This window comes from Tinamus guttatus, unplaced genomic scaffold (assembly GCF_059628265.1).
Source record: "Tinamus guttatus ecotype Peru unplaced genomic scaffold, ASM5962826v1 Tinamus_guttatus_pri_ptg000254l, whole genome shotgun sequence".
Taxonomy (NCBI): Eukaryota; Metazoa; Chordata; class Aves; order Tinamiformes; family Tinamidae; genus Tinamus; species Tinamus guttatus.
In genome coordinates this window covers 357,450-371,544 of record NW_028288788.1, presented here as the reverse complement: position 1 = coordinate 371,544, position 14,095 = coordinate 357,450, and the positions used below count along the sequence as shown (strand labels likewise).

The 14,095-nt window shown below is 56.7% G+C and overlaps 1 protein-coding gene across 1 annotated transcript in view; it reads right to left on the bottom strand.

Annotated features, from left to right (window-relative positions):
* Positions 1 to 2,155: 2,155 nt before the first annotated feature.
* Positions 2,156 to 14,095, bottom strand: part of SBNO2 (strawberry notch homolog 2) — a 45,090-nt gene continuing 33,150 nt past the window's right edge. The window contains exons 15-33 of the mRNA XM_088526736.1: positions 13,628 to 13,781; positions 13,039 to 13,215; positions 12,545 to 12,642; positions 10,244 to 10,326; positions 9,054 to 9,254; positions 8,439 to 8,614; positions 8,123 to 8,254; positions 7,724 to 7,859; positions 7,175 to 7,287; positions 6,299 to 6,370; positions 5,783 to 5,891; positions 5,527 to 5,601; positions 5,180 to 5,323; positions 4,860 to 4,954; positions 4,325 to 4,417; positions 4,013 to 4,144; positions 3,535 to 3,611; positions 3,247 to 3,437; positions 2,156 to 2,986 (exon numbers count right to left, since the gene is read on the bottom strand). Of these exons, the coding sequence (XP_088382862.1) occupies positions 2,376 to 2,986; positions 3,247 to 3,437; positions 3,535 to 3,611; positions 4,013 to 4,144; positions 4,325 to 4,417; positions 4,860 to 4,954; positions 5,180 to 5,323; positions 5,527 to 5,601; positions 5,783 to 5,891; positions 6,299 to 6,370; positions 7,175 to 7,287; positions 7,724 to 7,859; positions 8,123 to 8,254; positions 8,439 to 8,614; positions 9,054 to 9,254; positions 10,244 to 10,326; positions 12,545 to 12,642; positions 13,039 to 13,215; positions 13,628 to 13,781 (2,869 nt within the window). The 3' untranslated portion in view covers positions 2,156 to 2,375. The remainder of the gene's footprint in view (positions 2,987 to 3,246; positions 3,438 to 3,534; positions 3,612 to 4,012; positions 4,145 to 4,324; positions 4,418 to 4,859; positions 4,955 to 5,179; positions 5,324 to 5,526; positions 5,602 to 5,782; positions 5,892 to 6,298; positions 6,371 to 7,174; positions 7,288 to 7,723; positions 7,860 to 8,122; positions 8,255 to 8,438; positions 8,615 to 9,053; positions 9,255 to 10,243; positions 10,327 to 12,544; positions 12,643 to 13,038; positions 13,216 to 13,627; positions 13,782 to 14,095) is intronic.

The window sequence follows — 14,095 nt, the reverse complement described above, 5'->3', positions numbered from 1 at the left end:
GCTCCATCCTGCCCCAAGTTGCGCAAGGGCGAGGAAGGACTCGCTGCGACTCCACAAGCAGCCCCGGCTCCCAGGCCCAGCTCCAAGCGGGATAACGAGGACGGAGCAGGGAGCAGCGGAGCAGGATCCGCTCCTGCTGCAGGACCCGGGCGCCCTGCGCCTCCCCCGGGATCCCTGCGGACAGACACAGAGCTGGGACGCGCAGAAATCCTGCGTGCGAATTCCTTTCCATTTTTACTGAGCAGAATGAAAAATTATCCTTCTGAGGCAAGTAGAAAATTTAGGAATTATTAGTCAAAGGCACATATTCTAAAAAAAAAAAAAATCTCTTTACATATATACATTTCACTTAATTATAAATACACATAGAAAAACAAAGGCAAACAACAAGCAGATTAAAAAGTGCTAACAAAAAGTTTTAAGGGAGGAAAAAAAGGATTCATTTAAAAATACATACAATCAGTAGGACAAATGCATAATAATTTAGTTAAAAGGTATCGTTACATATTATTAACCCTGACAAAAACAGGATTGGGGCAGGGAAGGGTTTCCTTGAAGGTGCTCTGTCTTTCCAGAGGTCAGGGAGGGGGGATTGCATATATTTTAAAAGTAACATCAAAAAGCCACCCTAGAAGACAGCAGGTAACGGGGCTCTGGTCCCTCCCGGGGAGAGGTGCCTGGAGCGGGAATACCTTGGTGCGATTCCTGAGTTTATGCCTTTTTGAAATGGGTTTTCTTGGCGCCTGTTTTTCTCTTGCCGCGGAGAATCCAGCGAGCGCCAAGCGAAGGAACCAGGACGGGGCGAATCCAGAGCGGAGCGGCCCCTCTGGGTTATCCATGAGCGTGGAGGGCTGGGAAGCATCTTAAATAGAGGAGCGCGGCGGGAAGGGGGGCCCTGCTCGGGCCTAGGGAAAGGCCGTGGTGTCTCCACGGACGGGGGGACGTGGATCTTTGGTGTTTATTTGAGGTAAGGGGCTCTCCTTGCACGCGCGGCCGGAGCGCTCGGAGCGCTGCCCGGAGGCAGGAGCCGGCCCGGGAGAACGGGGACAACTAGAAGCCCCCAAACCGGGGGGCACGTCCCAGGCTGGGCCTCCTTCCCCAGGTGCCTCCTCGAAGAAGGGCTGGGACAGGCAGGGCAGGTCTCAAGTTGTTCCCCGGAAAAAATCCCAGTGCTGCTTCCAGGGAATGCCTAGATGATTCCAGGCAGAGAAAAACACGGCAGCAGGAGGCTCGCGGCAGGGAGAGAGCAGGGGCCGGTCTCCCCAGGACCTGCCGAGGCCGAGACGCTCCCGGAAGGGCAGCAAGCGCCAGGGAAGGAGGCCGAGGTGGCGGGAGCTGCAGCCGCCCTGGAGGAAGCAGCCCCGGGCAGGGCCCTGCGCCGCAGCCTTCGCTCTGCGGCGGTGGAGGCTGCGTTTGCAGCACGAGCAGCAGAGCTGCCCAGCCCGGCGCCCGCAGGGACCTCGGCCCCTCAGGCTGGATGGCCACGATCCCGACGCCCGGCTCCGTGTGCCGAGGACGAGCTGTGCGGAGGGAGACGAGCGACGCGGCGGCACGGACGGGCGCCACGCGGCAGCTCGTCGGGAAGAGCTTAGCCAGAGGGGCAACGCGGGGCTGGACAGGGCTCCGGGACGGGTTGAAGGGACACAGGGCCCAGGAAACCCTGCACGCGGTGCCAGCAGCGCTGAGCTCGGAGCTCGGCATCGCCAGCTCCTGCCCTTTCTGCAGGGCAGGGGCAGTTTTACTAAGGAGGCTGCTCGGCCCCGCGTGGTGGACACCGGCTCCGCGGCCCCCGGCTGCTCTGGGATGTCCCTGCCTTCCCCTTCCCCTCCGCTCCGCAGAGCCCGGCGTCGGGAGCGGCATCGTCAGCGCTGGAGCAGCCCCGGAGCTGCAGGAGCCAACTGGGCTCTCCCACCTCCGCGCTCCGGACACGGGATCGCTCAGTCACGGACCAGCAGCTGCTGCGGAGCTGGGAAGGGACCATCTGGCCTGGAAAACTCAGTAGTCTACAGGGGGACAAGCAGGGAGAGGAGGGCGACTCCCTCTGCCCTGGGGCACTGACCTTTGAGCAGGACTTGGGCACAGCAGGGACCATCAGCCCGAATCAGCTGAGCTTGGCAGCACTCAACTCCTCCCAAGCGCATGTTATATACAGATCTATACATGCGTGACTGCATATTAGATATATAAATAAACTTTGCTTTAAGGAACTACAGTTTTTTTCTTTCTTCTCCCCCTCAAAAACACAAGTGGATCAATCCAAACGAGTAGAAAAGCCAGTGCTCCCCATCTCCCCTCTCTGCACCAAAGGATATATCTGGATCCACAGCGTTGAGCAGTGCCCGGTTTCCCCAGCGCCCCGCTGGGCTCGGCTGGTTTCAGAAGTCAGAGAAGGGCCCACTGAAATGGATCACGCTCTGGCGCTCCTGGGGGGCCACATTTAACGTCCTCAGCATCTCCTCCAGTACCTCCCTAAAATTGATATTCCCGTTCTGCTGGACAAAGTCTTCCTGCGGCTGCTGCGGTGTCTGCAGGGGTCCGGCGTGAGGCAGAGGGAGCGGGTTGTGCTCGGGCAGCTGCGGGGAGCTCAGGGACACGTTGCCCTCCAGGAGCGGGGCTGGGCTCTTGAAGGCAGAGGGGCTGCTGAAGCCGAAGTGGAGCCTGTGCTGCTGGTGTGGCTGGAGAAGGGGCTCCGGGGGGAAGCACAAGGCACCAGCGTCGGGGTTCAGCGCCACGTCGGGGAGGCTGCTGCTGGGGGGGCTGTAGGTCAAGTCCAGGATCTCGTCCTGGGGCAGGGAGTGCCTGGGCAAGGGGACCCCGGGCCCCGTCTGCATGAGGTCCAGGGACTGCGGCAGGATGTGCAGGGGCAGGATTAGAGGCTGGCTCTGCTCCTGGGCCAGGAGCCGGCTGTGCTTCCGCTTCACGTTCTCATCCATCTGCTTCAGCTCCTCCAGCACCTTATGGACACAGCTCTCGGGGATCTTTATCCCTAGGGGAGGAAGGTGGCTCAGTCCTCAAAGCTGAGGGGACAGAGGCACAAGCAAGAGCACCCAGCTCGGGTCCCGCTTGCCTAGCGCCTCGCTGGGACTCTCGGGCCTGGTGCCCAGAGGAGATGTACCAATGCTGGGCACAAACTAATGTGTCACAGTAGTCCCAGCCGCCTTCCTTCCCATCTTGGAAGCGGGCAGCTGGATCCCCCTTCCGTCCTTTACCATGTCCTGCCCCTTCCCTTCCCAGGTATTCACCCACCGACTTGTTTCTTCTTCTCCTTGGTCTTGAGGCGGACGATCTGCAGCAGGCCGGTGTTGGTGATGTCTGCCATGATGCTGGCGATCTTGCTCCAGACCCGCAGCAGGGCCCCGCACAGCATGTAGTAGTGCCGCAGCCGCATGCCCTGGAAGCACTCCTTCCCCTCCTGGATCAGCTTGCAGCTCCTGTTCCTTCAGGCCAAGCAGGGGAGAACAGCCCAGGTCAGCACGGGCTGCTGGGGCAGAGCAGGGCCCGCCGCAGCACAGCCCTCCCCAGCGCGGCTCTTACCGGGCCGCGTGGTTGCAGTTCTTCAAGGAGAAGTGGTAACTGCTCTCCCAGTGCTCCTTGGCCTCCTCAGGCAGCACCTGCGGAAGAAAACGTTACAGAGCTGGAGATTTTCCACTGCCAACGACAGGCTGCGGGTTGAGACCTCGCGCCGGGAGTCAGGACACCTGGGTGCTGCCGTCGGCTCTGCCGCCGCCTCCGCGGGGACACGGGCAGCTCACGGCAACCGTCCTCCCAAAGCACAAGGGAGTCTCGCGCCGGCTTCCCGCGGGGACAGCGAGGAAGCCAGGAGTGAAGCCGGGGGACGAGCACTTCCCAGGGCCCGCGGAGACACTGCTGGGTGTCACAGCGAGCGGCTGCAGGAGCAGGGACAGGGTGGCCCTGCCGAGGGCTGCGGCCGGGCCCCGCGCGCCGTGGAGGGGCACGAGCCGGGACAGCGCGCGCGGAGAAGAGGCCGTCGGGCCCCGCGCGCTGCACCCACCCGCCGGTACTTCCTGTGGAGGCTCTCCAGGCTCTCGGGCTGGCTCTGCTTCCCGATGTTGGGCTTGTAGAGGATGAAGTTCTTGCCACGGCTCTGCTCCGCCAGCAGACACGTGTGTTTGCACCCTCGCATCTGTTGGGGCAGGGCTGGTGGTCACGGGCACAGCTCCGCTTGCCCAGAGCGGGGTCCTCCACCAACCCCTTGATGCCCCCGTGGGGGCATCTCCCAGCCCGCAGACGGTCACACAGGGACCGAGGGCCACAGCAGAGCTCCTGCTCTGGAGCCCTTCAACAGGCAAAGCCCCGGACCTACCCTGTGGGAGAGGTAAAACCCGTCGAAAGATCCCGTCAGCTTGAGCGACTTTTCATAGGCCTCTTCCCACTTCAAGCCTCTGTCAACACTGATCTAAACAAGGACAAACAGAGGGATTCTGTAATTCCAGAGCGCATGATAAGCTCAGTCTCTCCCACAGATCACACCCCAACACATATTTGGTGCAGCTGTGGCCTAGAAACGGGAGCTGTAGGTGCCTCAAGGACATTGCCTCAAGGACAGGGCCAGAGCGCAGAGGACTCAGAGCTCCCGTCTCCCTGGGGAGCAGAGCTCCAAGGACGTGCAGGTGGGGAAGAGGGCGAAGGCAGGGCCCGAGGGGCAGCGCTGACACGCGCTGCCAAATGCACTCCAGGCTACGGAGCGGGACAAGGACAGGATTCAGGCAGGACCAGGGCTGTCCTTAGCTCCTCTCTGCAACTCCCAGCACCAAGACCCACCCATGACCAAGGCAAATGGAAATGCGGAACTCCGGGAAGGAGGCCGGGGTGCACAGAGCACTGTGAGGGCTGCCTACCTTGTAGAACACGACCTGCCCATCCTGCGGGTGCCCAGGGGTCAGGAAGACCTCCTTGCTCTCCTCATAGATCTCATCCACTCCCGGGGCTAAATCTGGAGCAAGAGAAAAGACCAAAACACATGCCCTCGTTTAGAGCACTAGGCCCAAGACCACCGTCACTTTCTGTCCATGTCATCTCTCCTTGCACAGGAGTCTCAGGGTTTGCTGTGTGGGGCTGGGACAGCGCAGCACCCGAGGGGACCACGGGCACAGCACCATGCTGGAACGGCTGGTCAGCCAGTGCAGGGGCAGCAGGGAGAGGTCCTCTCTCTCCTTACCTAGGATGCCCATGTCGTATTTGCCCTCCTTCTTGTCCTTGTCAATCAGGTAGTCAAAGGTGTCAGAGAAATACTGGAAAAGCATGTTCTGCTTGTCCACCTCTAGGCCCAGGATCCGGTTCAGGAACTTGGTGATGGAGCAATCTGCAAGAGCGTGGGGGGTCAAGGAGCGCAGCGTCCCGGGTGCGAAACCCACAGTCACGTTCCCCAAGAGGCTCATTCAGCACCCAAACACCTCCCTTTGCTGGGCACAGCTGCTCTGGGCAGATGGACCCAGGGGCTACGACTCCTGCCTCTTCCAGTCCTTCCTCACAGGCAGAACAGGCAGAAGAAGAAATGACCCTTACCCTTCTCCACCGAGACGGTGCCATACTTCATCTGATTGCAGCAGATCCCCACAGAGATGAGGCCTTGCTTCATTTCTGGAATGGCAGAAGGCAGCCTTGGAGTTTGGGGTTGAACCTCGCGCCTCGAGAGGCCTGCAAGGCCCCTTGAGCAAAACCCGCCTTCCCTCCAACCCGCTGCTCAGCTCGTCGAGTCCCAGACCTGAGACAGGCCAGCCAGCAAGACAGAACAGTAAACCCAGAGGGGTAATATTCTTACCTTTAAAAAATGAAGCTTCTCCTCTTTCATAGCCCTTGGGCACAGGAACCTTGCTCTCCGTGTGGCTGAGGATTGTGGAGAGGACTCTGTCCAGCGCTTTAGCCCCGTACTGTGGAAGGAGACAGGAGTGAGGCCGGGGATGAGCCCTGCCTGAGAGCTCCAGTGACAGCCACGGAGCCGGTGTGCTGAGGGGGACGCCGCATCAGGGGCCTTGTCTGTCCCCAGGGATGTCCCCTGCGCACAGGGCCTCCCGAGCCCTCACCCCAGCCTCGACAGCGGAGGCAGATCCCCCGGGCGCCCTCCTCGGCCTCCCCCAAAGGCCGGGAACAGGAGCCTCCCACCAGGGAGGCACTCGGTGCCGGTGTCAACCGCTGCCGTAGCCGGTGCCGGTGGAGCCGCGCGCCCACTGCCTGCTAGGCCAGATCCCACCTGTAGGTGCCAGCAACGGCCTTGGCACCCCGGGCCCTGCCGAAGGCACTTGCTGCCTCAGCCCTCCCTGCGCTGAGCTGCCCTCACCTTGTTCTCAAAGTTGTACTTGCTGAGGTCTCGGGATTCAGTGGCCCTTCGGTCTCCGTGAGTTAAGGCACCCTAGGAAGATGGACCAAGCAAAAAGCTCTTCAGAAGAGCAGGAGGGACTAAGTAACAACATGAGAGAGATCAAGTATCCCAAGAAAAGCAGCAGCTCGGTGAGCAGCACATCCTGGGCCTCTAGCCAGCTCAGTAGCATCCACCAGGTTTTAACAGGGTTGCTGGGGACTATCAAGCAACATTTTGTTTCCCTAGTTACATCCAGAAAATGATTTTTTTCCTACACCACACCACATGCCATTTAGTTTTTAAGACGTGACAACACATTAAACCTTAATACAGCAGGCAGGCTGTATGTCACATACATCTTCACAAGTATTTTAGTTCCAAGTTTTAGCTGTTGCAAATTAGTAGAGGGATGATGACCAAAGCCATCTTGTCTTGGAAGATGTCAGGATATGAATGCAGTTTGGGCAAGCAGTGACTTTTGGGAATATCAAGACTTGCCTAAAGTATTTGGGGATTTATCAGAAACAAAGAAAAACGAAACCGACTGTCAAACTGCAGTCATTAATATTTTTATTAGCTGTCTGGGAAAGCATGGGTGTAAGCTCCTGTAATGTTAGGGAAAATCCAGCATCTGGAATTGGCTTCTCTGAAATTCCTCCTGTTGTCTTGGCTACATTCCCCTCCTCACTTCTTTTTCCAAATCCCAGAATGTTAGAAGCCTTTTTCAGTCCATAACAGCAAGGCCTGAAGTTGGGGCTGATTCACTCCCTCACACTAGCGAGGCTCTCCATGCTGGGGCAGCTACCAAAGCTGTTCAGAGGGGAGCTGAACTGACCCCTGTTGCAGGGCACTTACTAGGCTCTCCAGACGTTTTGCCACGATAGACGCAAACCTCCTCTCCCCTGCCAGCTCAGAGATAAGGAAGACATACTCTGGAGCAGAAACCTGATTCGAGCGGTGCGTTCGGCCTGCAGAAATACGAGTAAAGAAGGGAGTGAAAGGCATGGTCAGTGCAGCCTATCTGACCTTTCCATCTCCAGAGGTTCTCCAGGACGTCAGAGAAAACCTCAGGCATGTTTCATTCACAGGCATGGGAAGGCTTCCCCCTTTCCACACAGCAAATCATTCCTGAAGTCAATAGGAACCTCTGCTATAAGATAAGATGACCACAGCTACTTCGTGTCTGGATTTCTATCCTGGCAAAACACAGCAGCCCTGTGCTCTGAAAGTTGCCAGCTCGGAGAGCTAAATATCTGCACCCCAGGCTGCAGCCTGGTTTGGGAAGCCAGGCTAATGCCTGGTTTGGATGGTGACATGAGCTTTTCATTGGGAGGGCTGTCCAAGGCAGCACGGTCTGAAACACACTCGGGGAAGGGGACAGAGACCAAGAAACTTGGTCCTCACCAAACTGCTGTATGGCCCGGTCTGCACTCCAGGGTAATTCCAGTGTCATGTGCACCCGGCGCTTCTGGTTTTTCACCCGTCTGTCTGCTTGGAGAGAGATACCTGAGCTGGAGGCCTCAGAGATTATTGCTACGAGCTGAGAGAGAAAAAGCACCAGTGAGAAGGGAGAACGAGGTTAACCGTCATTCACAATAGCAGCTAGAGCAAGACACAACGGGAGCTCCAGATCTTGGAAGCGACCTGGGCCTTTGCCAGCAGGACAAACTGAAAACTCCTGGGTCTTGTTGGCCTCTGGATTAAGGCTGGGATGGCAGAAGCACACAAGACACCCTCCCTGTCCTTCCCCGTGTACTTGCTCTCGTGCAGATGTTCGAAGGTTCTGGCTCAAACCTCACTCACCTTCTCCCCGTTCATAAAACGCTCCTTCTCCTTCAGGTTGACGTGGTCTATCGAGAGGCCTTGCTCTGCGCGCGACTCGAACATGACGGAGCCATCCGGTCTGCAAACGACCCGGCCCTTCCGCCCCGTCATCTGCGCACGCCGCCGAGAAGAGAGAAGAGAGCATCTTGGTCAAACAGTGCTTGGGAAGTCAATTCTAAACAGCTCGTTCAGGTTGCAAGGAAGAGGAGGAAACTTTCAGCTGCAACCCCCTTTTGCTCACCCCCTTTCCCCTCACCCACTGGCAGTGAAATAAACTCTTGACTGTGGGGAGTACCTCTGCCACGTGCTCCGGGCCCCCAAAATGATTGATCAGTTCATCCAAGGTATTGAGAGGTAGCTCTTTTCCCAGTGCTTTTACTTTTGCTAGGAGGTCCTGTTTCATCTTTTCCACATGTTCTAGTTCTCTCAGGCCATGCATCTCTTTTTGAGAAGGCAGCAAGTGAAAATTGCCTGCAATGTAAAATACAAGAGCTCAGAATCACCTGGTGGCTGCAAATTGGAAGAGTCAAAGAAATTAGAAGTCGGCCCCAAAGGGCTTCTGGGGGCACTACCTAAAGTGCAGGTGAGCAAGTTCATGTGAATTAACCTCACAAGGTCAGGTTGGGGCATCACAGGAGAAAATCTAGACAAGATTGTAAGCCTGTCCCATAGGCCAAAGGAGCTTCAGCATCCACAGAACGTCCCAAAAAAGATCTCCTCACACCATCTCACCTCTTCAGGACCCTTAGCCAGAGCACACAAGGTATAGCTACTCTACAGGTGCCCACGCCTGCGAGGTCCCGGAGCGGGCGCCTTCCTCCACCTACGCTGCTGGTCTTTGCGCGCCCCGCGCTAAAGAACGAAGCTCCCCAAAGCGAGGAAGGAGCGAGGCCTCTGCTGCCCTGCTCACCCCTGTCCTCCGCCGCGAAGCCGTTGAAGGTGTGTTCCACGAAGATGACATCGTCCGTCTCGAACACGGACTCTGGCGAGGAGTTGAAGTCGCTGTCGAGCCCCACGTCGGAGTCGGTGCTGCTGTCGTCGCTGATCTTGATCACGCCGGCGGGGTCACACAGGCCCTTCGGGGCTTTGGAGCAGCGGCCCTTCTGCTTCCCTGCAACGGAGAACACGCAGCGTCACGCCGGGGTCCCCAGCCTTGTGTGTCCATGCAGAAGAGGAAGTGCCAGCTCAGAAAGAAAAGAAGAAATCACAAAATAGCTGAGACTGCCTCAGCAGTAAGGCTAATTCTGGAGAGCCGAAGCCTTTGGACACAGGTGGACGGTTAGGAAGGAGGGACGGTGGGAGGAAGGAGGGAGAGAGAAAGAAAGGAAGAGAGAGAAAGGAAGAACGAGGCAATCGTTGTCAGGGTTGAAGCTAGTTGCACACACCAGGATGCACCCGCAGCCGGCCTAGCTCCGATGGGGAAGGAGCCCGCGGGTCTGCCTGCCCTCGGAGGCGCTTGTCGGCACAGGGAATGTGCTGGTGTTTGGGTGCTGGCAGCTGGATGCCCTTTGCTTTCACGTGCCCCTCACACGAGAGGGCTCAGGAACCTGCACGCGCTGCTCTGCACGTTCTGCCTGGCGGGGGAACCTCTGCAATCTGCCCGTGCTGCTGCCTCGGCCCCGCTTCCACCTTTGCCCGCTAAGAAATCCCCAAGCTGTTCTTACCTGCAGCCACCACCAACGATCTGGCCGGGAAGGGATTTTTTTTCCCCAGGAAACTTGCCCTGCTGTGAGTAAGGGGGAGTGGAGGAACCCCCTTGGCTCCAGCTGCGCAGCCAGGGCTCCTGTGCCATCTGCCATCAATCTAGGTAGGGGAACAGCTAAGGGACAGGGCCAGAGCCTCTGGGCAAGTGCCAGGGCCGGGGACTACACTGGTGACAGGGCAGTGGGGCGAGGGACGAAGGGGGGACGCCCTGGAGAGCCGCCCTCCTCCCGATGAGGGACAACAGCGCTGGGGAGGCGAGGGAGGGCAAAGGGGAACCGGGGCAGAGCGGCAAAAAGCAGGAGAGGGGAAAGGGAAAAAGGAAAAGCAGCAGCTGAGTGGCTGGGGTGAAGCAGCAAGGTAGGAGGGCAGATGCTGGGCAGTGGAGTGTGCTCTTACGTTTTCTTTTAATGCCAGTTCCTTTTTCTCTCTTTCTTTTGGTTGAAGGAAAGTGCTTCTGAATTAGTGATAGAAAGACGCCTCTGAAAGTAAGATGCAAAATTTATTCTAGCTACCAGGAATAGGAACATCTGCCGGTTATCATGTAGCAACGTGTATTTGAGATAGCAGCATATTTCATGAGAGAGGGGTAAAATCCAGCACAACAACTAGAACACGATCGGTCAGCCACCGGTACGGCTCAGCTCTCCAAAACTACAGCAAAACAAACCAAGTTTGTTCCACCAAAGGGTTCTGCACAGACCCAAGAGTTAGCCGAGGGAGCGTGGTTTGCTCCAGCAGAATCCCAGCCTTGGGACGGGCTGCGGTGCCGAGTGAAGATGGATGCTGCAGGGCTGGGAAACGCTCCCTGCTGCAGCCTCCCCACTGCTGGAGCAAGCATGGCCATTCCAGGGAGATCCGGCAGCGGAGCCTGGCCACACGACATGCCAAAGTTGCAAGACCTTTATATAGCTACCAAGAAGGAGTTTTAAACGGGACACACTTCACTGGGAAGGGGCTATATCACTACTGAAAAATGCAGCAAGTCCCAGTGCCCCTCTCCGTGCTCCGAGGGCTGATGCTTTTGCCCTGCAGATCGGAGCAGGGACCAGGTGCCAGGTTCAGCCATGTGCTTCACTAAACTCTTCAAATAACTGGGCAGGGGTCCATGAAATAGAGAAAAGGGGCATAATGTGGGAAATGTAGTCGACTGGGGTGAATGGAAAAATCAGAAGAGGTGAAAATCAAACAAATGCTTCCGCGGGCTGTTCTGCAAACAAAAGAGCAAACGCCTGAATGCTGACCACGGCGCTGGGGCTGAACCCGCAGCGCAACGAGAAGGCCGTGCTAAATGGGCTGTGTTGAAAAACCATGCCAAAAGCAAGAGCTGAGAGGTAGGGACGTGCCAAGTGCCCCGCGTGAGCAGAGGGCCCTATGGGAGGCAGGGAGGGGGCTCTCGGACGCGGAGGTGACGGGTGGCACTTGGACAGGGCCCGAGTGTCCTCTGCGCCGGGCTCGGGATGCCCAAAGGTGCCCTCGGCTCCGGAGCGGCCCTGCCCGGAGACCCGGCCGCGGGGCTGGACAAGCTGAACGACCAGCTGAGCTTTAACTCCGTCCCTCAGCATCTTCTGAACTGCTGCTGCTTCCCAGCACGTTCCCCCCAGAAACGCCCCGACGCGCTGCCAAGCCGGGGGCTGTGACGGGGGCTCCGCGCTTGCCAGGGGGCACCCGGTGGCCCCAAGTGCCAGGTGACTCAGCTTCTAAAAGCAGGGGCAGAGCTGAGCAGCATCAGGGGACCCAGCACCGAGTTCCTCCATGCAGAAACCAAGGGACCAAGTCAATCCACGCAGCGGTTAGAGCTGCTTTGTGCAGCCAGCAATTGGGGTCTGCTGCTCAGGACGGACCCGAGACAGTGAAGTGACACAGAACGAAACGCCCCTGAATCCCAGGGCCCCAGCTGGACACACAGCACCTGTGGCATCTCTCGCAGCCTTCACCCACATGAACGATCACTTCAAAATAAAATAGCAATAGTCCTGCTGCCTGCAGGGCACAAGAAATGCAGCTCAACTGACTGCTCCGGCTTTTCATCACCTCTGGTACAGAACAGTCACATTCACGGGACATTTAGAAAGGTGCAGAAGTCAGGGAGAGCACGAGCCTCATTCCCTCCCAGAAATTGAGCCCTGCTGCTGGTTTCTCCTCAGGGACAAGTGATTCCCTCCTCGGCTATGGAGGAAGGCAACAGAACCAGCACGTGACGGGGTCCAGCAGCTGAAGCAGCAGCCCTGCCTCGCAGTCATGCTAAATCCAGCACTGGAGAACTTAAATTTCCTGGGGAGCCCCTTCTTCTCGCTGCTCCAGCAGGGCCTCTCACACGGTCCTCCCAGCTTCTACCATTAAATAAGACGCCCCTGCTCGTGTCTTCAGTGTCAAGGGCTGCATTTCCCAGGTCGGACCCACACTAACCACACCTGAGCTCACAGTTTGAGCTCTGCTACACCGGTCAGTTCCTGCCCAAGTTGGGACCACGGGAGAATTTAAAATCCCTCAATCCAGCTTATAAAGCCACTTTTAAAGAAATAGTGTCCAAAAACCAAATAAGCATCCTCTGTATTTACAGATTGTTTAGGGTGAACTCTTTCTGAAACTGAGCTCACAGAACTCCAAATGAAGCAGCCCTAGAGCAGGGCTTTCCCTTGCACGTCTCCAGCCTCCCACATGCCCTCTCAGCAGCAGCCACGTGGGTTTCCAACTCACTCTGCAGCAGAGACGAAACAATTTAGGTGCCCATCGTTCTCATCCAGGACTTCCCGGGTGCGCGCCTCGCCGGTGGATTGCAGCCCGATGACGATACACTGCGGAGAGACCCCAAGGACAGCGCGGCGTCAGCGAGGGCACCGCAGCTGCTGCGAGGGCAGCTACGGCCTCTGGAGATTTCCTTTCATAGATCCAGAGATATTTTCCTTGGAGTCTTTCCAAAACACATGCTGGGCCTGTAACAGGGCTCCTGATGAAGACTCATCTTTCAACATCCCCCTCGGTACTTCTGCTCACACCACTGCATGGATGACTCCCCTTTCAAAACTAACTGATTTTGCTGGATAGCTTCTGAGTTTTAGCTATATTTAAAAGACATTTGAAATTGTTTTCAAGTCAAGCTGAAAAACCACCTCATTTTGGTTGCAGACTACAGAGATTCACTGATAAAACTGCTGGCCGTTGCCATTTGGAGCTAGCTTCTAAGACCTCACCTTATCCTTTGCCAGCTCCTCCTTGGCAAGCTCAACGAGGCGCCGGACTTTAGCAGCGATGCAGAGATACTTGAAGAAGCGCTGGTGAGCGGACCAGAACTGACCCCACAAGGACTTCCGAGACTCCAAACCGATCCAGTCGGCCGCCTGCTGAAACACCATCAAGGCCTCTGCCCACTGCAGACAGTACCAAGAAAGGCCAGTTAATATCTCGTTCTTCACTTTCGTTACTGCTGGGCATGAAGATATTAGAACAGTCTGAGGTTTGTTAATCTAATTTAACATCACTATTTCTGCTGCTCTCTTAATCTGAAGAAACAGTCAGGCCATTCTTTCCTTGCCACACTAGCACAATGTTGCAAGATTTGGTTTCCAAACACAGAACTATTAAATAGAGGCAAAAAAACACAAAAGATTTTTTTTTAATGTAAAAGCTGAGAGTGTGCACCATTTTTTCCCCTTTGTTTTTACGAACAAAATTAATTTGTGGTCATGGCCGTGTTTAGGGACTTCATATCCTCCCCACATAACGAGTGGGGATGCCCAAAGCACGACTAATCAGTCACCCCCTTGCAGGGCTGCAGCTCACCAGCTTTGCTGCTTTATCGTAGACAATCTTGTACTGCTCATCCAGAGGGATCTCCTCTATTCTGAAGGTCACTCCAGTGAAACTGAGCTGCCTGGCAATGTACATTCCACTGACCTTCATGTCCATCGCCACGATCTCCATTGCACCAACGCCCCTGCAAGAGGAAGACAGACAGAGCTGGCTTGAATCCCCTTTCTGCATCTGTGGAACAAGGGCCTCTCCTGGTGGCACGAGCTGTCCCCAGACACACACGCGACAGGGATCTTGTCCGCTTCCCAAATGGCAAAATGACCCTTCCAATCTTGCTTCAGTTTGATTTCCTCTGGAAACCAGTGCCCCGCTACAAAACCCAGCAAAATGCACTGCCCTTGTCACTGCTCCAGCCCAGCAGACGGACTGGGTGACAAAAAGGCTTTGCCCTTCCTCTGGAAACATCCTAGCTCTCTCTCCTGCCGTTAAAGGCTGCCA